The sequence below is a fragment of the Sebastes fasciatus genome, chromosome 6, assembly GCF_043250625.1.
Source record: "Sebastes fasciatus isolate fSebFas1 chromosome 6, fSebFas1.pri, whole genome shotgun sequence".
Taxonomy (NCBI): Eukaryota; Metazoa; Chordata; class Actinopteri; order Perciformes; family Sebastidae; genus Sebastes; species Sebastes fasciatus.
In genome coordinates this window covers 33,742,952-33,766,203 of record NC_133800.1, presented here as the reverse complement: position 1 = coordinate 33,766,203, position 23,252 = coordinate 33,742,952, and the positions used below count along the sequence as shown (strand labels likewise).

At 40.4% G+C, this 23,252-nt stretch overlaps 1 protein-coding gene across 1 annotated transcript in view; it reads right to left on the bottom strand.

The window, feature by feature from the left end:
- rasgef1ba (RasGEF domain family, member 1Ba) overlaps positions 1 to 18,875 on the bottom strand; it is a 131,047-nt gene extending 112,172 nt beyond the window's left edge. The window contains exon 1 of the mRNA XM_074639452.1: positions 18,550 to 18,875. Within this exon, the coding sequence (XP_074495553.1) occupies positions 18,550 to 18,618 (69 nt within the window). The 5' untranslated portion in view covers positions 18,619 to 18,875. The remainder of the gene's footprint in view (positions 1 to 18,549) is intronic.
- Between the last annotated feature and the right edge of the window lie 4,377 nt (positions 18,876 to 23,252).

Here is a 23,252-nt window from a genome sequence, read left to right as displayed (position 1 = left end):
AGGACACAGTATTTTTCTGTTTTACACACAGTTCTATCACCAGTAACAAATACTAGGGCTGCAGTTCACCCACTGGGAGAGTTAAAATACATTTTGACATAAAGGTTGAGAAGAGAATATGATAGTTTGAAACTAAAAAGTAAAGTAAAGTCTATTGGTGGTTGGGATGTCTTGAAGCCAAAGAAAGAAAAAAAAAACTTGGTTAAGAATTTATGTGATTTTATCATGTTTTTATGATTGTATAAGTTTAACATGCATTGCTGTCTGCCAGTGTCTTTTTTGATACTACTACTAAAGGTCCCTAAAGCTAAACATCTTCAAATACTACACATAGAGCCTTTAATCTGCCCTGGGGTTTTAGACTGCAGCAAGAGGTAAAACACGAGGAATCACAAAAATCACCAAAAACACACTTGAATTCTAAATTGTCCGTTTTATCGTAGGGTTGAGGTTACAGCTCGTGTCAATGTTCGCCACTTCCTTAAACCAACCAACCAACCAAATCCATCATGGCTGACTGTGGAAGATGGAGACGTGCGTCGAGTTAACTAATTCACACTAAAACATACCTCTCCGTAACGAGGATTCTCAAAATCATCAAGACTCACATTAAAAGAACTAAAGTTAGCTATGAGACTCCATGTTTCATTATAGAATTGCTGCTTTTTGCTGCATCAACACATATCAACAATGGAAAAGAGGACAGTCGCGTGTCCAAATGTGAAATTGTGCTTCAATCTGCAATGGTCATCGACTATAAGAAGTGGACGTAGTCACCGAGATGTCACCCATTCATTTGTGGACTACGGTTTTGAAGCCTCGAGTTCGGCATTTTGAGAAGTGACACCAGAGGGTGGAGCTAAGTACAACCGAACGCTGAATAAGACATTTTCAGACAACCAAAATGTTATAATTAACTTTTGTAAACTGAAAACACACTGTGAAAGAGTTAAAGTTGTAAGACGAAAAATTTTTTGAAGCCAGCATCTAATAACATTAGTTTTACTGGTTTCTGCCGTCTTAATCTGGTTCCTTTAGCTTTCTTTATAATTGAAGTGCTATACAAATTAACTTTATAATTACTATTATTATTATAATTAGTGGACACTGGTGACACTGACACACTTTGACACTGGCTTCAGCTTTCATCATCATGTTGGTGGCCTCTTGGAATAATAATAATAATAATGAGGCCAGACCTTCGTTATGGTGACAAGAGATCTAACGAAATTAATGATTTTATGATAGAAAATATCAAGAAAAGAAAATAGCAACTGAGGAGGAGAAAGACTTTCTTCCATTATAACAATAGATAATTGGGCTTCATTGCTTCACTCTAAGTTGTTTTGTTGCATTAACGTCACCTAAATGCTGCAAAATGCAAATGGCTGCATTTAAAGTGTGAGCGTGAAGACGAATGGAGCCATTAGTGGCATTTAAAGACGAACATGTTCACAGAGGAGACGACGAAACAACGAATCCTAATGAGTCTTTAAAAGGCTCCACGTGGAGCTCCCAGAGGAGTTATTTACAAAGAGAAAAAACTGGGAGGAATGGTAATGAATTCCCACACGGACACACACACTTTGAACACTAGAAAGACTTCTACATGCAGCACACACACATATACACAATCGCGCACACACATATACACAATCATGCACACACAAACACAAACTCACACATGCACAGAAACACCACGTATACGCACACATTCAAACACACAGCACGTCTTCTAGAGGCAGAGATATTGTTTGATGTAGAGATCCTCTTTCTTAAAACACAAACACACTGACACCTTAGATGATTTGATGTAAAGACTTATTGTTTCTCAGCCACAACACACACAACCACAAAAAACACACTCTCACACACACACCTCCTCTACCAAAGATATTATATTAGAAACCAGGACGCAGCGGTAAACCTTCAGCAGGAAGCAGGCTTTTATTTTACAAGCTGCCACCATCTGGAGGTTTTTTGGTGGGCATGATGGGGAGTAGGTGTGAGATTGGGGTGTAAAGGGGGGAGTAAAGGTGACAGCTGAGCAGGTGTTCATATGCTGCCCACATCTCTGCTGTAAACTAATGCAGCAGATTTCAGCTGACGGGGTCGACGGCGGGATGGAGGTGATTTATTTATCCCAGAGGTGGTTGATGGAAATCTATTTACCTTTGATACAAAGAGCCTGGCGTCTTTTCTACTGGCTTCAGGCTGTTCAGGCTACTGTTGCTGACACAAGCCTGTTGAAGTGTGTCAGTGTGTGTGTACGAGGGAAGTGAGTGGTGAAGCAAGAGAGAGAGAGAGAGCGGCAGCAACAACGGGAGCGAGTAACGTTATCGACTCCGGCCCAAGCAGGAAAAGTTAACAGGGTTTGGTTTGTCCGTTCTGGGCTACTGTAGAAACATGGCAGACTCCGTAAAGAGGACTCGCTCCCTATGTAGATATGAACGGCTCATTCTGAGGTCATGAAAACACAATGATTCTTATTATCAGGTGATTATACACTAAAGAAAACATACTTATCAATATTATATTCCATTTCTGCCAATAGATCCCCCTAATTGTTAGACACTGGTCCTTTAACTTACGTCACTTACGTAGTTATTTTAACCCAAACCACAATCTTTTCCTAAACCTAACCAAGTTGTTTCCTGTGAAGACGAAGAAGTTTATTTTGAAAAGACAGTATGCATGTGGAAATTGACACGTGTTGCTGGACATTCGTAGGAGAACGCACGAACAATGAAGAATAACTTTTTGTAGAATAACATATGAACCGTATTCTCATGATGGGATGGTTTCTTTCAGGAAAAATGTAAACCTATTCCTGGAGTTTTAAAGATTAAACTGTATTTTTCTATAATTAAACACTGTGTCATATTCACAAAGAACATTATCATTTTATAAGCACTCAACAACTACAGCGAAAGTGAGTGGTGAAGCAAGAGAGAGAGAGAGAGTGGCAGCGGCGAATGTGTGCAGTGGAGCAGAAGACAGAGTTAGTTTAGCTTTGAGAATATCAAGTGGATGTACAGTGGAAGCTGCAGTTTGTGCAGAAATAAATGCTGCAGCTCCTCAAAACCATATATTCCATTTCTGCCAATAGATCCCCCTAAATGTTACACACTGGTCCTTTAACTCGCTGACCTTACCGTCGCAAACGTACTTCTCTAACTTCTACTTTTTCATTATCTTGTTTATTCTCTGAAAATCAAAGAGCAAACACATCATCCATAACTTATGATGCTGCCTGAAACTCAATCAGAGAGCCCAGCATCTCTATTCCACAGCTTTACTTTACTGACTCACTTTATGTCAACAAGCAGATCAGCCAGAAATATGATGTCTACAGTTACTGAAGGAGTTACAGATAATGTGAAACAGAGTCAGGCAGAGGAGATCAGATTGTTCAGTGGTGGAAACAACAGAAACGTGTTTTATCCTCGGTTGGTTCTCACCACCTGACACTTTCTCTCTTTGTTTTACTCCAGCAGACAACTGCAGTGACCTTTAGAGGAAGATTACAGTGCGGGCGAGGAGAGGAGAGTCACGGCGGCTATGACTGAACGTATCGTTGATGGGAGGAGGGACGAGGTGAAGAGACGGCAGGGCGATGAAAATGAGAACTGTGGGGGGGGGGGATGAGATGGAGAGAGAATCGCCTCGTGTTCTTTCCGATCTGATCACAAGCACAGCGGGGCATTTTTGCTTCTGACATTTTAGTTTCAGACATCTCATCTCACATCTATTGGGCTTTTGTCATCTGTCGGCGGCTGTCGGTTTCGGAAGATTCGCGTCAAATGAGAAGGGAAATAGCTTGCTGAGTCTGATCGCTGTGTGCACGGACACACACACACACACACACACACACACAAAGAGGAAAACTCAAGATGCAGGTTACTGTTTATCAGGAAGGAAATGAATCACAGGCAGAACAGCTGGAGACTTAGATATCAACATCATAAGAGGAGGGATGAGATTCTGGCCATATCAGCCTTATTCTCGGGGGCGTTACTGTAGAAATGATAACCATAGACCAATTTACCAAACCCTGTCCGTCATCTTGACTCAACCAATCTGATCTGCTAAACGTGTCCCAGTAGGCGGCGACCCCGGTGACCCCTCACTGCTGAACCCCCTCACCCTGCAGGTGAGCCAGTTCACTGGGTCACACACTCATCAGGAAATGTGCTCCCCCCCCTGCTGTGGTAGGTCAGATGCAGAAGAGTGTGAGAGTGAGAGTGTGTGTGTATAAAAGGTCACATGGGAGCGTCAGTGCATCAGTCGTCCCGGCGTAATGAGGTATGAGGCGTCAGCCGGGTCACGGTGGTCCCCCTCCTCACAGGTTGAGGTCAACTCAGCGACCTTCTAACGGTGTCGACTAACAGCATTAACGTCAGCGCTGATGCAGTTTGGTCACATGGCTTTATTGATGGAATAAGACAAAGTGGATAAAAGCTAGTGTTGTTGTGTGTGAACTGATACAGATGTAGGTCATACTGTCCACTGGAAATACTGCTGTAATACTTCTACAAAAGGACATCAAGCCTCATGTGTAGATAGTCTCTCACATCACCTGGGAGCTGAGAACTAAGACCCTCTACTGCTGACGTGAAAAGCATGTTTGGAGACGGTTGTACTGTTTGGCCGAAGCGTGTTAGGGAGAATAAACGTCAGAAAACCGACTGTAGTCTAAACTCCTGAATGTCCACAGTGTTGTGATCTGTTACAGCTGGTTGCAGACTTTGTGCCGGGTCACAAGAAAAATGTGAGTTTATGTTGTTTTGCACGACACTCCTCTCAGCCTTGAGTCTCACTCTGCACAACATTCACTGTGTGCAAACATCGTGATTGTCTGCACTGAGACTTGAGCTGCTATTAACATGCACATATTGACAAGGGACCCCCCTCTGGTATTGTGTGCATGCAGAAATGGATGTATGCAGCAGTTGTATCAGCAACAACTGTGTGTGTGTGTGTGTATGAGACACTGTTGTGTGCATATGAATGGCGGGGGGTATCCTCTTCCTGAATGCAGAGCGCATCCACAATATCTCATTGCTATTCATGTGAATGTGTCTCCTGGAATCAAACAGCAGCCAAAAGCATATTTGCACAGAGTTAAAATGCATGCTGTACTGGAAGAGGAGTCTAGCGGAGTGTCCTCCAAAATGAAATCTGCCTCACTCCATCGAGTCGCCTACTGTTTACAGTGGAACTATTGAACAGCGTAGAGAGATGTTCCCATCATCTTTACATAGTATTTTTAGCATATAGCACTCCGTCTGTCTGGCTTTTTCATTCCACCACCAACTTTACTTTTCTCTTTTAAACTTCAGCTACAGAACTGATTAAAAACTTCAAAACAAACTCAAAGTACAAATGAGAAGAAAACTTCAAAGTTGCTGTCAAGTTACTGTAAGATGATTTATTGACCCCGCAAACCGACGGATATGAGTTGGAGTCAAGTCTTTTATAATTTTAAGAATCGAAAATCCAGGATTTTATGATTTACATACATTTGTTTTGGTGCCATTTTTAGTGTGCATTGCTCTTTGCTGATTTGATTTTGCACTGCATTTTGTTTCCCCTTCCTTTCCTCCTCTCCTTATCCACTCCCCTGTCATGTTCACACTGATATGGTACACGGGGCTGTTTGTGTTCATGTTCTGCAAGGCCAGCTGACAAAGGACTAGACTTTCAACAGCATCGGAACATCCTACTTACCATCCAGCGTGTCTTTTGAACAAGCAATGTAACAGGGGATTTGTTTTCTTTTACTCCTGTTTGCTCAGAGATTCATTTGTTTCATTAAAAGCAGCAGCCCTGAACCAAAGAAACATGAGAACAATATCTCCTTTGAAACAGTATATATATTATGTTGTTATTCTTCTATCACTTACAGGTTTTTGCAACACAGCTGCATGTTTTACCACCAGCTGATTCACCCTAAATTAAAGTAAAGCATGCAACACTTCCTCTGAGAGTCAGTGGAGGAATCACAGTCCATCACTTTCTGGACCACCTGCTGACATCAGTTAACCAGTGAGCTGCACTGGTTATATGTTGCACACCGCCCCCTTGTGGTTAAACCATCGGGGGTAAATACATGGACAAAGCCTACAGTAGTAGTTACATTACTTGTTGACTGAATCATGAAGAGAGAAGAGCATCCAGAAAATGCTCTTTTTCTGTAGATTAAGCTCATTCATACTAACAAATATGCACCAGCAGCCTCCACAATACAATAGCCTAAAATGTGCAGCACATTCATCATCATGTACAAACAGAAGAATATAGACTCAGTATCTTGTTTCTTATGATGAGATATTATGTCACAGTTGTGACAAAGTTTTTCATACAGTGTTCCAACACAGTCTCACGGCAGTTCGTGAAATAGTCACAAAATTTTATATAATTGATTCGCGTACATAGACACAAATTTCCCTTTTTTTTCTCGTGACGTTCAGCATGACTTTCAACATATGTTTCGTGCGTTTTCCTACGAATGTCCAGTAACACGTGATGCATGTGTCAATTTACGCTCAGGTATTAGTACTACTTAGTAAGGCTTTGGAAAAGATCAACTTGGTTAGGCTTAGGCTAACAAAACTACTTAGTTAGCTTTAGGAAAAGATCGCAGTTTGGGTTAAAATAAAACCGGAAGTGGCGTTACTTAAGTACGGAAGTTAATGTACGTGACAAATAAATCAACTCTGACCTCTGGTTTCACACGGGACACTAACACCGGTCTCCTGGGTGAAAGTCTGGTGATCTGGTCATGCTGACCACCATGAAATTTTTTTTGAAATTTGTGTCTATGTACACGAATCAATACATTCAATTTTGTGACTATTTCACGAACTGCTGTGCGACCGGGCTGAGTATTCACAACGTCCGTTAAATCTGTAGGAAACTTGTATTTGTTTGGCTTGTTTTTTGTGGTATAAGTGTCATAATAATACACTCCAAGATGATTGATTAAAAGACTCAGAGAAAGAAATTCTATAACTCCTCCTTGTTGTGTATTATAATATACTAAATAAGTCATTACAAGCAAAAATAATAAAGTTTCAAACGATGAAATAAAGTTTGGTTTTGAGGTTTTTTTTTTTGGTTTTTTTTTACAAGTGGCAGAAATGGGCTTCCATATACACTCACCGGCCACTTCATGAGGCACACCTGTTCAATTGCTTGTTAACACAAATAGCTAAACAGCCAATCACATGGCAGCAACTCAATGCATTTAGGCATCTAGACGTGGTGAAGACGACTTGCTGAAGTTCAAACCGAGCATCAGAATGGGGAAGAAAGGGGATTTAAGTGACTTTGAACGTGGCATGGTTGTTGGTGCCAGACGGGCTGGTCTGAGTATTTCAAAAACTGCTGATCTACTGGGATTTTCACGCACAACCATCTCTAGGGTTTACAGAGAATGGTCCGAACAAGAGAACATATCCAGTGAGCGGGGGTTGTGTGGACGGAAATGCCTTGTTGATGTCAGAGGTCAGAGGAGAATGGGCAGAGTGGTTCGAGATGATAGAAAGGCAACAGTAACTCAAATAACCACTCGTTACAACCAAGGTATGCAGAATACCATCTCTGAACGCACAACACGTCCAACCTTGAAGCAGATGGGCTACAGCAGCAGAAGACCACCCGGTACTAGCAAGGTGTACCTAATAAAGTGGCCGGTGAGTGTATGTTACCTGTGGGAGTCTGAAGGGAAGTTTATTCTAAACCTGGATTTGAGTTTCTTCAGCAAGAAAATCCAAATCTAGCAAAAATGGTGAATCTTGTCTGAAGCTGAGGTTGGCCTGAGAGACCGGCCAATCATATCCCAAAATATACTTCTCTTTAAGCCTTTAATAACCTCTTAACGGAACAATCATTTTCTAAATTGCCTCCAAGACTCTCAGTAAAAGAAGTCAAATTATCCTTAGAAAGAGGAGAAGATTTACTTTTTCTAGGAGAGTTGGAGTTGTGAACAGTTTTCTTGGAGCTGGTATCCAGCAGCCATTAGTGAAACTGCATCCTCAGGGACGTCCGGACGGCTTCGCCATTCAGCCGCGGTGGTTGACACTTGATCACAAATGGCTGTGGATAATGGGAAAGCTGGTCGCTCTTGTGCTTTGGCACATTTAGAGGAAGCACAGCTGTTTGTCATGAAGGGAGAAGAGGCTGTGATAACAGTCTTCATCGACACAGTCGTTCCTCTGCCAGGAAGGAAAAAACCCTCCCTGATTAGCAGTTGGGTTTGACTGACAGCTCGCTGTAAAGGGACCTTCCGCTGAATAAGTAACCGAGCTCACATGGAAGCACATCTACACAGTTCCAGTCATACTTAAAGGTCTTATTGATAACATTTTTATATAGATGAATCATTTTTTAAAAATAACACTTCCACAGAGCTTTTAGAAAGGTGTCTAATAAAGTATTGCTATTCCGAAAAAACAGTATTATGATTGGGATTTAATCATTTTAAAATTTTGACGGGTCCAAAATGAATGTTTTGTTTATCTCTGTGGAAGATATCTGACGTTTGATTCCCACTTCTAACAAGGCTTGTGAGCCAATAGCATAATGACGTTGGTATCACGTGGTATCTGCAGGACGGATAATAATGCACTATATTCACTTTTTTAATAGTCGTGTATCACAGCTGTTACCCTGCACTATATTCAGTTTTAACAGTTTTCTTTTTCATCTCCTTGTATTTTTATATCTGGTATATGTTTTTGTACTTTGCACTACTAACTTTTTTTACTGCCTTTTTACTAACATGTTTTTGCACTATGGAACTGTGATGCTGGAAACTTGAATTTCCCTCGGGATTAATAAAGTTACTATTTATCTATCTATCTATCTATCTATCTCTGTGTCGTCAGCGATCAAGTTGCCAGTTATTGTGTAAAAAACAGATAAATGGTTGAGTTTGATGATAAGCATCCGGCTTCACTCTGGTACCGATCCCAAGTGCTCAGCGATAAGAGGATGCTGCCTCTGCCATGCCTGGCCGCACTGACACTGGTGTCTCCATCAGGCTGCAGAGTACGTGAATATTTACCGTAGCGTACCGTGACAGCTGACGTGTAAGGGATAATGTACATCGAGTCGGTCATTGTTGTGAAATAAACCCCAACGGGGCGATGCAGGTCAAATTATTGACACAAAAATGGTCCTCCAGAGTCCGAGATCAGAACTGCATCCACAACAACTGGTCTGTTATAAAGAAATAACAGACCGTAGAATACCAAGATTGACCAACCGAGTATTCAACAAAGCCGTGTAATAATAGCACATATTAGCTCTCTAAGCTTAATTGTCAAACGAACAACAACAACCCATAAAGTTACAATTCAGCATATTTAAAGGGACTATTTGTAACTTTCAGAAATGCTTCTTAACAGCGACACCTGTGGCCGTTAAGTCAACGAAAGTCAGGTTCGGGCTCGCGCTTGTGCTCGCTCTACATAGACATGAACGAGCATCGCTCAAAACAGTGAGGCGACACACGTCAGCTAAAACCACAATATCACTCTATATGTCACCTGCTTGGCAGTAATGTTAGCTGACCAGACGAAGGTCTCTCCATGAATCACTGCTGATAGTAGTGTTGGCTTTTCCTGCTTCAGCCCCAGGAGAGAAACGTTATCGCCTCCCGACTGCGCCCGCAGGGAGACACCGGCACCCGGTCGGAGACGATAACGTTTCTCGCTGCGGAGCCCCGTCACTTCACAAGACACGGAAAACCTCTGTTGGTCTGGAGGAGTTGCAGCAGTTATTTCTGCACAAACGTCCACTGTACATTTACTAGATATTCTCAGAGCTAAACGAACTCTTCTGCAGTGTGGAGTGAGCGTACGTTCACGTGTAGAGGTGGAGCGAGACAGCGAGAACGCGCGTGGTGTGTTAGTGGAGGCAAGCAGGCAGAGGAGCAGAGGCTCCGGCCACACGCGAGCGCGCATGGGATCCCGACCCGGTAGATTTATACCTGTAAAAAGTTACAAACAGTCCCTTTAAATGTTAACCAACAACAACTACCAACAGCTATAGTCCTTACAACCTTAACTAATGTGTTGTCACATGTGTCAAAATGAGAAAAAGAACAGCTTCAATCCGTGAGGAGCTACGTTACCATCCTAGCATTAGTGACGGTTGTGTCCAGTTACGTTATATAGTTCCCTCAAACAATGTATAATAAAGATGTGCATCAGAGGGGATTTAGAAATGGGTGGAAAATAAGTATACGCTGTATACCTGCGTATACTCTGCACTACACCACTGCTTAGATGACAAGCTAAACGCTAACCTAAAACTAGATAGCCATATCCTCAGATTACCACAGAATATGTTACATGAATCTTGAAACGCCACCGCACAAAGTCGGCTAATTTAAATCTATAGCTAATGTAGGCCTATAACTACATGCTGCAAAATGACTTCATCACTCTTCCACGAAAGATTACGGACGCCGTTAAGTCATTTTACTTACTTTCAAAAGTGTTTCAGTTACTTCTCTTACTTTGTTTTATTTGATTGTTTCTCTACTCTCCTCGTTGTAGTTGTCTCCACTTCCTGTCTCGTCTTCTAGACTGACAGCTCCTCTTCATCCTCCATATGCTCCACACATGAAAGCATCCACTTTCTACATATGGAGCTGTCAGTGTGATGGATGGACTTCCTGGGATGATCTCCCTCTCAGTAACACAGAGGAACTACAGTAAAACATGATCTGTGCTTCGCGTCATGCTGGAGCGTCTGTCTGTGTTGATGATTTATAGCGTTTATAGAGAACTCTTTTTACTCTGCAGAGCCTGAAAATAAAACATTTTCTACAAAATGAAAACATCCTTTTCTGATACAGTAATGATCATTAATGTGCGCTGTGCTTTATAAGTAAAGTTTTATCACACTGCAGAACCATCTCACAATCACTAGTGTGTCGGTCCAAAGCTGCATGCTGAACATGCACTGGTGTAAAGACTATCTATGTCTGTGAGGAGACATTTATAGAGGCAATATTGAGGATTTTTATTGGAACCAAAAAAACAGCTGACGTAAGATGATCTGATCCAAACTATAAAAGCTGACAGCAGGTATTCACATGCAGATGCTGGGAAAGTATAAGTTCAAACTAAACCCAAATGAGCGTGACATTTCCACAAATGTGATATTATGACACAGTAAAAGGTTCCAATAAAACACAACTGGAAAATGTCCTGAACTGGTATTTATCTTCTGCTCCTTTTAGTCTTTAAATTCTCTATCTGGGACCACTTGGTATTTACTTGCCTTATCGTATATTTCCCTCTCTCTTTTGGTCATCTCATTTGGTTCAATTACTGTTAACCTTATAAATCTTCTCTACTAAAGTTTTCTTCACAAACCAGCTTGGTCTGAGCATGAAATTAGTGCACATGAAAAGGATGTTGTGTGTCAAACAAATGTTCCTGCACCAGGAAATGATCACAAATTGAAGAATTTCTACGTCTTCGTCACATTAAGAGCTTACTGTAGCTAATATCTGCATATACGTTGAGGTTTTGGTTCAATGATTTCTCTCCTGAACTTGTTGCCATTAGCTGTGAATGCGTCGGAGAAATGTGAAAAGTTTATATTCAAAAACATCAACTCATAATGTCGTCTGCTGTTATCTGAGCGGAGGCTGCGCTGCGTCTTTGCCTCATTCAGAGATTTCAATGGTTGTCATAGCGATGGATGCTTTTAAAAATTGTATTTTGAAGATTACCTTGGCTCTCTTTTATTCTTTAGCTTTCTTTTATGCTTCAAATACTTTCCCTCTCCTTCTCTCTCGCTATGACACAACCAAAACTTGAATGCCTGCAAACACTTGCACACCTAACAAAGCGTTCTGTGGCCCTCCTCTTTGTCATAAAACACTTGACATAAAAATGGAGGTTAACATTCATCTGAATGCTGGCTCTACACAGATTCACTGTGTAATGTACTTTGCACCTTTTTTTATCCGTATATTTGTTTGTGATCTGTAGTAACCGAGTTAAGAATTATCCCTAAAAAGATGGCTGGCCGAATTCCTGAATAAAATAATCTGGATTTGTTCTTTATACTTCCTGATTCACGATTACATGGATTACATACCAATTGATTTTGTGGGATGTATAAGAATTACAGTGCATTACTTTTCATAGGTGTAGCTACAAACGGTGCATGAGAACAGTCTGACCCAAGACATGTAGATTTTGATGTGTAAAATCTGTGGAGTAGCTCTTTACTGAACTACACTGAGAGACCAGAAGAATAGAAATCCCTCTACACTGCAACAATACAACACACTAGTCCTGAAATAAATATGTGAATCTTAAAATATCAGGTGTCCAATACAACAGCACTAAAACAGCTATTTCTAAATTGCCCAAATGCAGGTTTAAAATACCAGATGAACAACATTACGCAGCCAGAGAGAAAAACGCTGCAGTCACATGAGAGCTGATGCACAAAAAAGATCCTTTTCAGTCCAACATGTGTCACAGTTAACTTTGAAGTAGGAACTTTTGCTGCAGTGAGATACTTCTGTTGGCTCTCAATCACTAACACACCATATTATTGTCTAGTAAAGCTGCAGTTTTCATCATTTTCTACGTCTATGATTGTGTATATATAAGGCTTCTTTTTTGAACTGTGTGTTTTCTGCAGCAGGAAGATCAGCGTTCATTGTAGATCACAATAAACAAGGTCCTCCTGTGGCGAGGTCAGCTCTGAATATGTGAAATCTGCATCTCTATGGCAATGTGAAAGATCATGCTTGATAGAGTACGAGCAACAGAAAATAACTAATGCCGACCTTACACCGAACCATATTTCAATTATTTCACTGTGGCAGACATATTTCCAATGTGGGAATAAAATCGCAAGAGTTTTGTTAGAGTTGCGGCGCGCTCCCGTGATCTCGATTGTTCAGTGTAAGGTGGTCATAACACTCAGTCCGAGCTGTCTTTAGTCAGTGATTATCATTTTTATTTATCATTGTTGTAGGTCTATGGTACAACGGTATTAGAGCCACATTGAGGGAAAAAATAAATCTGAGATTTCAAGAATAAAGTCAGAATATTACGAGAATAAAGTCGTAATATCATATAGTAGTAATTTTACGTGTTATTTTCTTTTTTCTCGTAAAGTTATGACTTTTTTCTTGTAATATTATATATATTTGGCCCTCACTGCATTAGACTTATATACTATATACTTAGACTATAAGCTGTGTTACTTTCATCACAATGCTCAAATGTTTTGCGGCTCCGGACAATTTTTTTTTCTTCATAAAAAATGGCTCTTCTGACAGTAAAGGCTGCTGACCCCTGGGCTAACCGTATATTCACTCTTTCTCTCATATACAGTATGTGTGTGTTGATTTATATGATTGAAGCTCGCACTCTTCAGCTGAAACAAACGGTTAGCTCGTAGGCTAATAGCAAACATTCCTGTAGTTTTTCTTCTTGTAAATTTCCACCAGGAGCAGGATGTGACATCATCTCAAAAGGAATCTAGTTGTAGTCTTGTAAATAGTGACGCTGCAAGATCCTCAGTCTTTGCAAAATATTAAAGTCTGTGACTAAAACCTCTGTGACTTCAGACACATTGTTTTTAGATGTGAGAGGGTGTCAGTCTTCTGTCTCCTAGTAGGCATAACAAAACTTGTGGTTTCTGTCATGTCCAATTGACATTCTAGCAACTGTCCCCTTATTTTCAACCCGTAACCGCTTGACTCACATTCAACAACATTCATTCAACAACATTCATTCAACAACATTCATTCAACAACATTCATTCAACAACATTCATTCAACAACATTCATTCAACAACCTGCTTCCGCAGCCTCGATTTGTCACAAATAATTACAGAAACATATTTATTGGCATAAACATCATAGAAACAAATCGGCACAAATTAATCTCAACAAATGAAGCATCAGAATTTAATTACAGGGAACATGATGCCCTGTTGCACTGAACGTCCTTGTCTTTTGAACACAGTAAACACACACACACACACACACAATGCCCTCTCTGGACCCAGACAGTTATGCAACACATCATCCCTCATGGGATTATATTTGACAGTTTAGTGATGTCTGGTGACGAAAGTGAACGGTGTGTTAGAGGAGTGGAATGTGTTTTTTTATGCGTTTATGCTTGTGTATTTGCACGTGTTTCTTCCGACTGAGTAAACACGAGGAACTGAAGTTTTGTACTTGACATCTTTTCCACTGCAACACTGAGCATGTATGTTATCTACTTTTAGTATTCTTGCTGGGTATCTTATTCTCTGATGTCACGATCCAGCGCCTCATATTTTTCTCAAACTTTCCTCCACTGAAAACCTCTTCTTCTTCTCTGGACTCTTTGCACCACACATCTTTTCAAACGCAGCAGACAGGCCTTGAGAGTAGTACAGTGATGTTAATCTTTTTCTTTACCCTTTGAAAACCGCATACCGCTTGAAAAACAAGCTCCCTGCCATGAATAAAGCCTCCCTTTAAGGCTGCAGGGAATAAAGAGAGGAGAGGAGAGGAGAGAGGAGGAGGAGGCCTGGCAGCAGTAACAGACAGTACGTGAGTGAATGACGAGTTTGTAACTGAGAGAGAGAAAAAAAGACCCTGAGAGAACAAAAGTGGCAAAGAGGAAAGAGGAAAGTGGGAACGAGACAAAGAAACGCAGAGGAGGAGAGAGGCACCTGAGTGTCATAAGAACAGAAATCGATTAACCTAGGCGTGACGGTTCTGATTCTGAAATGACAAAGTGTAAAGAAAACTGTGAATAAACTTTGTAGTTTTCTCCTTTGGGGATGAAAAAGAGAGACATGCATCTATTGAATAGATTGATGGTTTAAGGTGGAATTGTGTGTGAATGTAATCCTCGTCCAGTAAAGCCGAACAGAGCAGGTCATCTTTTCATTTTCCCAGAAGTCACTATGATGATCCTCTCCGACACATCTCTGAGATGATTTTAATACTCAGTGTGTGTTAGGCAGATTGAGATGATGCCTGATGGATTAACAATCCTGTGCTGATTGTGGATTACGGCTGGTGTGTGTGCACGTGTGTGCACGTGTGTGCTAGCGTGTGTGTGATGAGAATAAATCTAAAACCGTTTTTTTCACTTAGAGCCGGTGTTATGTAACGCCCGTCAGGTCCCATTTTAAACAACTAGAGAGACAAAGATGAATAGTATTTGCTTTTTGGAGTATTTTCATCATAAATGATGTCACATTATGACATCACATCATGCAGCACACCTACTCTGATTCATTTATGTGTCCCATCATCCCCATTCATCCATGTTACTTTCCTCTTTGCTAACAATCTGTGACTGTAACCTGTACATTCAGAAAATTAATACATAAATGAATGTTTCTATTTAAAGGATATGTTGGTTTAAGGTGCATCTTCCTGTGTTACCTTCTCACCTGCCTTTCCTCAATTTATAAGTTGTCTTTCTAGTACTATAAAATTGGATATACACTTTCACAGTGCTATTAACCAACAGCATAGATCCAGTGTTGTATCTAAAGGGATGTTTTGTTTGACTTATGATGTATGAGACTCCGATGCTGTCCTGTACTGTGAGTAAACCGGAGCAGAGCCTGGCTGATGTGATTTTTGATGCAACAGTGCATCTGGAGGCCTCAGGTCTACCCAAACTGCAACCAATTCTTCCTTTGCAATAATAAAAACCGGTCTGGCTGATAAAAATCTTCCATATCTCGCTGTATAGACGAACTACAAGCGACAAAAGCAACAAAACAGCCAGCATGGCCAGCTACATTGTTGGCGAGTCACCATAGAAGTGTTGCTCAAGCACTCGTTGATGTAGTTATGTCGTTAAATATCACTGGGAAATGGACGAATGGCATTTTTTTAGATGGTACAGAACAGGGTGAAACAAAAACATTAGGGCTGTCAAAATGAACGTGTTAATAACGCGTTAACGCAAAATTGTTTTAACACCACTAATTTCTTTAACGCATTAGCGCAATCAATCTTCCGGAGGTTGTACCGGGCTCAGTCTTAAAGCTAAAGCGAAGATACAGGCAACATATGAAACTACAAAGCCTGATGAATCCATCGGTACCAATCATGTCATAATAGCTTGTCGTGAAGGAGGCTAAATAACGCTCCAAACTTGCGCTAAATTGTGACGAGGAAAAACTGGCATGGCCGTTTTCAAAGGGGTCCCTTGACCTTTGACCTCCAGATATGTGAATGTAAATGGGTTCTACGGGTACCCACGAGTCTCCCCTTTACAGAAATGCCCACTTTGTGATGATCACATGCAGTTTGGGGACAAGTCATAGTCAAGTCAGCACACTGACACACTGACAGCTGTTGTTGCCTGTTGGGCTGCAGTTTGCCATGTTATGATTGAGCATATTGTTTAATGTTAATGCAGTACCTGTGAGGGTTTCTGGACAATATGTGTCATTGTTTTGTGTTGTTGATTGATTTACAATAATAAATATATGCATACATTTGCATAAAGCAACATATTTGTCCACTCCCATGTTGATAAGAGTATTAAATACTTGACAAATCTCCCTTTTAGGTACATTTTGAACAGATAAAACATATGCGATTCATTTGCAATTAATCGCAATTAAATATTTGAATGGATTGACAGCCCTAGTGTCTGTACTGTTTTTGTCATCTGAGCCTGCTGGCTTTGAGGAGAGCATAGATATGGAGAGGAGGAGAAGGAGAGGGCTGTGTGACTGCAAGATAAAGTGGTGAAAATATTCTAAATATAGCGTACACTTAAACGGATATCGATTTTTTTTTTTTTAGGTGAGACCTTCTTTTGGGTGCCATCTACTGTAGGAGAAGTACCTCATACAACCACTGAGAAACATCCAAACTATCTCTTTAAGGATAGAGGTGGAAATCACTTCCTTCAGTTCAGTTCAGTTCAAAGATTCGTAGTCACTGAATATGTAGTATATAGTATGTAGTTCTCCAGTATGTACATCAGTAAGTGAACGCATCATTATTCAAAGTCACAACAGCAGGTGAATGCAATCATTCATATATATTTGTTTGTACGTGTAGTGAACACCAGAAAATCACTGGTATTTTAACTTCATTAGTGAATGCAATAATAAATCTATCAATCTACTATTCATTTTTCTGTCACTTCACTAATCTATTAAGTAACTAGCCCTTTCCTTCAGCACTGGTTCAGTTCAGTGTGTAATTATATGACACAGCAGCAGTCCTGCAGAGAACCATCTGACAGGGGACAAAAAAAAACTCCTGCTACAAGTTATTTTCTCGTAAAACTCAGTTATTTCACAGCAGATTTATCCATCAAACCGTGCAGAGCTGAGAATGTGTTATAACAGTCCTCAGGCACAGACAGGGAGTACTGAACAGGTTCAGTGTGTGGCACACTGACCCAAATAACAGCAGCGTTTGAGTCTCAGCCATTTCTTACTAGTAACCCCATGCTGGCACCAAACGCAGCACGACTCACAGCCCCAAATCACCACTAGAATGTGTCTAGAATCACGCTGGAACAGGAGATCCGCTGTGACAACACACAAAACACCTCAAAGTAAGACAAGGTCATTATAAACTCATTATGAGTGCCAGAGAAAAACCAGAAACGGATATTTTAGGAATATTACAGTGAACAGAAACACTTCTAAACCTGTACCTGCAGGGATCACTGTTAATGAAGTGATTTACAGCATAGCAACTGTCAATCACAGTGATGAACAAAAGCCTCAGCCTCCTGTTGCCATAGAGAACACATGGAAGGCAAGGCAGCTTTATTTGTAGAGCACATTTCAGCAACAGGGCAATTCAAAGTGCTTTACAGAAACATTCAAGAACATTGCGACAAAGTGCAAAAGAACATTAAGACATAATTAAAACAGTTATAACACATTAAAGATTAGAAAATAAAAACAAGCTAAAATAGAGTATAACACAAGAGTAAAAGCTCTAGTGCAGTATATACGATCATTATCTGGTTTAATGAAAGGAAGCAGCAAACAGGAAAGTTTGAAGCTTTGATTTAAAAGAACTCAGAGCTGGAGGTCCTGCAGGTTTCTGGGAGCTTGTTCCAGATATTTGGTGCATAAAAACTGATTCTGCATGTTTAGTTGTGACTCTGGGGACACTAAGCAGACCTGATCCAGATGACCTGAGAGGTCTGGATGGTTCAGAACATAGCAGAAGATCAGAAATGTATTTTGGCCCTAAACCATTTAGTGCTTTGTAAACCAGCAGCAGTATTTTGAAATCAATTCTCTGAGAGACAGGGAGCCAGTGTAGAGACCTCAGAACTGGACTGATATGATCCTCTTTCTGGGTCTTAGTGAGGACTATAGCAGCAGCAGGTTCTCAATCAGCTGCAGCTGTCTGATCCATCTTTTAGGAAGACCAGTAAAGACAGAAGATGGAAGAGGAACATGCGCCTTTTGGTCCATGGATAAAACTCACCATTAGATTTTTGGATCATAAATGCATTTTTAAGTCTATGAAGTGCGTTTTAAAGCATCCTTACCTCGAATAAAGGTGGAGTGCCCTTGTCTGGAAGTGTGCATCCCAGTAATTCAGCCAGGAACTTTGCCATATAGAGGAAGAGGGAGGTGGAATAAGAAGCAGAGCTGGATCAACAGGAGATAGTCCTCTTTCTGTCTTTCTGCAGCCTCGTCAACTTGTTTGTGGCGTTCAAGGACCCTGCGCGCATCCCTCCTTTCTGCTCCTCCAGCTGCACGAACTAAACCCCGGAGATCACGCACAGATGGATGATAAAATACCGCCCGACTCAGTGGATGTGGAGCTGAGAGCATGTAGCTGCAGAATCACCAGCAGCAGCAGCAGCGGTGTGGAGTCCTGCAGGTGGGGCCGGGCTGAGGGGGAGTGGGCGGTCCAACTAGCTGTCAGGTGGTTTTCATCGACGGGGTTTTCCCCCCCTGTTCAGAGACAGGATCCCTTACAAGTATGCTATTAGTATACTTCTTTTAGAATTAAAATAAGAGAGTGTGCTTTCAGATTACTTTTTATAGCATATACACACGCCCATACAACACATACCCTTCCACACACTTCCCCCCTACCTGACCTTCAACACATTTATTTTTATTTTTATTAATTAATTAATTTTACTTTATTTTATTTTAATTCTTTGGATTGTTTAAGTCTGTGTCCTCCCTTTTCTCTGAATTCAATTGAAATTAAAGTTTAAGATGAATTCTTGTTTTTTTTTTTATGTTTTCTCTCTCCCCTGTTTTAAGTTGTGAAATTGTGTGTAAAAACAAAGAGACAGCTGTAAAATGAAAATACAGTGGTAAAGAATGTGATGATGATTGTATAAGTTGCTGAAACTGCAATAAAAACTAAGTAAAAAAAAAAAAAAGATTACTTTTTATGTACTTATCAGAGATAAACTTTAATTAGACTTAAAGCCCCCCTCCAGTGTATTTTGACATTTCTATGATATTTCATATTTATTTGAATCATTTCCTGACTAATTTGATTAGCAACCAATTTTTTTTTACAAATAATTTAATTTTGTGCTCAAAGTGAAAAAAAAAGAAAAAAGAAGGTTGTTGCTAAAATGGGAATATGACGTATGACTACAGTAGAAACTGCAAGTCATACGTCATCCTCCAAGCTGCAGGTGCTCTCATTCTAGTTAGTTCGCTAGTTAGGTGTAGTTAGCGAGCCCAACTCGTTGCATTATCTAACTGAGGGGTTTCATTTTATATTTTAGTTTAGAACCTGCGACCCTCTAGCTGTGAGGTGACAGTGCTAACCAGAGAAAATTCCCGTTAAGAGAAAATAAACGAATCACAGTGCAGCCCGGTACGGTGTCGGTGCTGGAGCTGAGGCGAGAGCGGCCGGTGCTGGCCGGCGGTGCCCCTTTAAAACGTCCCAAAACTGCATTTCAAACGCCGGACTATGGCATGTCTATCTGTCCTCCGCTGCGCTGTGGCCGGCGTGCGGCGGTGTGGCTCTTCGGTGCAGTAGCAGCCAGCAGACGGCCGCCTCACCAGGAGGAGACGGTGAAGAAGGTAGCGTGGGAGAGAGAGTCGGTGTGTTGCGCTAATTCTTGTCTCATTTGTGGTCTGGTAAACAGTAAATTCATCTAAACTGGGTTGAAAAACGATGCAATCTGGTTGCCATGGTAATGAATTACGTCTGACTATTAACCACACCCCGACCATTCTCGACCACACTGCGTTCCACACTGCACACGCTGTTCGCTGCTCTTTATACTTCCCGGTTCACAATTACGTGGATTACGTACAAATTGATTTAGTGCTGACCACGAATGTACCCGAATCAATACATTAAATTTCATGACTATTTCACAAACTGCTGTGCGACTGAGCTGTTCAGTAGCCCAGAATGGACAAACGAACACTGGCTCTTGAGAGGGACATTCGTGTTTTTGTGTCGACTACCGTAGTTCTCCGACACGCTTGGCACACGGGAGACAATTCAGTTAGTTGCAATCTGTAACTTCACTGCTAGATCCTACACAGCGTACCTTTAATGATACCCATTATTTTTATGTTCAACAATCACATACGGGTTTAATGTTTGGAGTCCACATTGTCTGAGTGTCTACATTCATTTGGACATAAAGTGTATCTAATAGGTTTTTATGTCTTTCATCTATCAACTGAGTGTTTTGTTTTTTTAACAATCCTTCTATGTAAAATGAGATCACAGCCTCGCTTCGCTGCAATTCCCCATTGGGATTAATAAAGTACTCTGTCTATCTGTCTGTCTACTGTTTCCATCACTTATAAATGCACAATGAGCAAATTAAGCTGTCACCAGGGGTTTGGTTGAGTTGTATTTATTGAATATTCATGGGCTCACAGGACACCTGGTGGGATCTGAAGCCAGCAGGAGGATCAGGAGCTGTTGCCGTGAACACAAGGCGGGCTTTTAATATTCTCTTTCCATGTTTGCATCTTATTAGATTGTTTCACAAGTTGACTATTATCATGCGTGATGCTTCCGTTTGTTTCGTGTTGTGCTCGTAATATTCATTAAACTATTGATTCTTTCACAGCTTTTGGTTTTGTCCCAGGGTCACTAAGCCTTGGGTGGGTGCAGAGATGGTTTTGGGTGGCGTTCATGAAATGTAAAAACATACTTTTTTGGATTGAATATATATATTATAATATTTACAGCTTTGATTCTTGCAAGAATTAATCTAAAAGCCTGTAAATCATCTGGTTCAAATTTGACTAATTTTTCACATTTAAGCATTCGGAAAGAGGTTGGGAGCGCTGTGGTAAGTTGGGAGGTTGACAAACGGCTGATAGATCGACCAACAGAGAGCGTAACGTGTCAGAGGATGATAAGATGGTCACTTTTCAGTGGTTTAAAATTTGTAATTCTGAGGATCAGTGCCAAAACCACTCAGAAGGTTTTTGGGAAGACAAGACCACATGGAAGTTTACTTTCAAAATAAGCTATGCAACATTCACTGCAGAGGACACCGATATTCAAGTTCTGATTCCTAATAAGACCTGTATTATGGAAGCATTTGAAGGACTAAATTAAAATGAAAATGTTATCTCTGTAATCCATTTCTCACTTACATATGCATCGAAATTAAAATTAAAATTCAATCATGCAATTTTAATTTTTTACAATATTAAAATGACATTTCATTTTCAAAGACCAACTCCACTTATGGTTAAAAATATTCAAATGTTAATTCAAATTTGAAAATGCAATATAAATATTGTAACTTCATTTTGCATTTTTACAGACCGTCAATCTCAGCCATTGATCCGTTTTTTTCCACACTGAAAGGCGACCCAGAGAAACCACAGGATACCAACGTTGTCTATTACTATTTTCTCACAAGTCTTGTTAGAAGTGGGAACCGAACATCAGATATCTTCCACAGAGATAAACAAAACATTCATTTTGGTCCCACCAACATTTTCTAAAATGATTAATTCACAATCATAATATTTTCTTTCAGGAAAAGCCATTCTTATATTCTGCACCTTTCTAAAGGCTCGGTAGATGTATTATTTAAAAAAAATAAAATATACGTCTACATAAAAATGTTATCACTAAGACCTTTAATGCATATGTAAAAACAAAACGCTATTGTGATATTACATTTTAATTTAGTCCTCCGAATGCTTCCATACTGTATGATATACATTACTGAACAATATATTAATGAACAAGACTGGAAGCTGCAACAAAAAGCATCGCTGACAGCTTGTTATGCTTACTGCTTATTTATCTTTCTCAGGGTCGCTGTCCGAAGACGAGCACTAACCTTAAAATATTGCTCTGTATAATATAATTGCCTTTTTATGTTGATTATGTGCAGCTAAAGTGCTTTTTATAAAATGGCACCAAACAAATAAATACCGACAGTCATTTCAAACCATTTTTTTCCTCATCAAGTTTAAGATTTTATTTTATTTTATTTTATGTCTGTCTTTTTTCCTGTATTTATTCTACCCACCTTAATTATGAACAAAAGCATTGGAAATACCTTAAAGTGTAGCAGCTTGGGATGGAGCCCCTCCGTTTCAATTCATTTCAACTCCTTTTATTCTTATAATGAATATCCGTAGATCTTATTTTCAAATCCTCATGACCTCCTCTGACCTCTGTTTTTGCAATTTACTCCTGATCTTTCTTGAAGTAGTGCTGCTCTGAAATGCAGCAGGCGTCTGTTCATAAGCTGCTCCTGCTCCCCAGGTATGCTCTTATTCTGTCAACCACCTTTCCTTTGCTCTCTCCAAACCCCCCCTCTACACACACACACACACACACACTCCCACCTCCACCCATCTCTCTCTCATATCTGTCAAGGATTTTCAGCTCGTCTCCTCTGCGATGTGGGATTCATACATGTTCCTTGTCGGAATGAGAGAGGTCAAAGGTCGGGCTGCATGATGTTGTCAAACTGAATAGATGTAAGGGAATAAATCGCTGGGACCTGCTTTCTCTTCTTGCGCCGCAAAAGGACAGTGAATGTAACTGTTTTGACAGCGACAGAGGAGGCAGATGAGGGAACATGAAGTCTGAAGAGAGAAAGTGTGGTGTTGTTTCTGACATGCCAAAACCCCAAAGACAGCCACAATAAACTCCTATCAAGGACATTTATTTTTCATTAATTCTTTATTTTTTCAATCACCTCCAACACAAAATCCCATACAAAATATAAGCTACAATAAAAAAAATAATAAGAAGAAGAATTCTTGTATT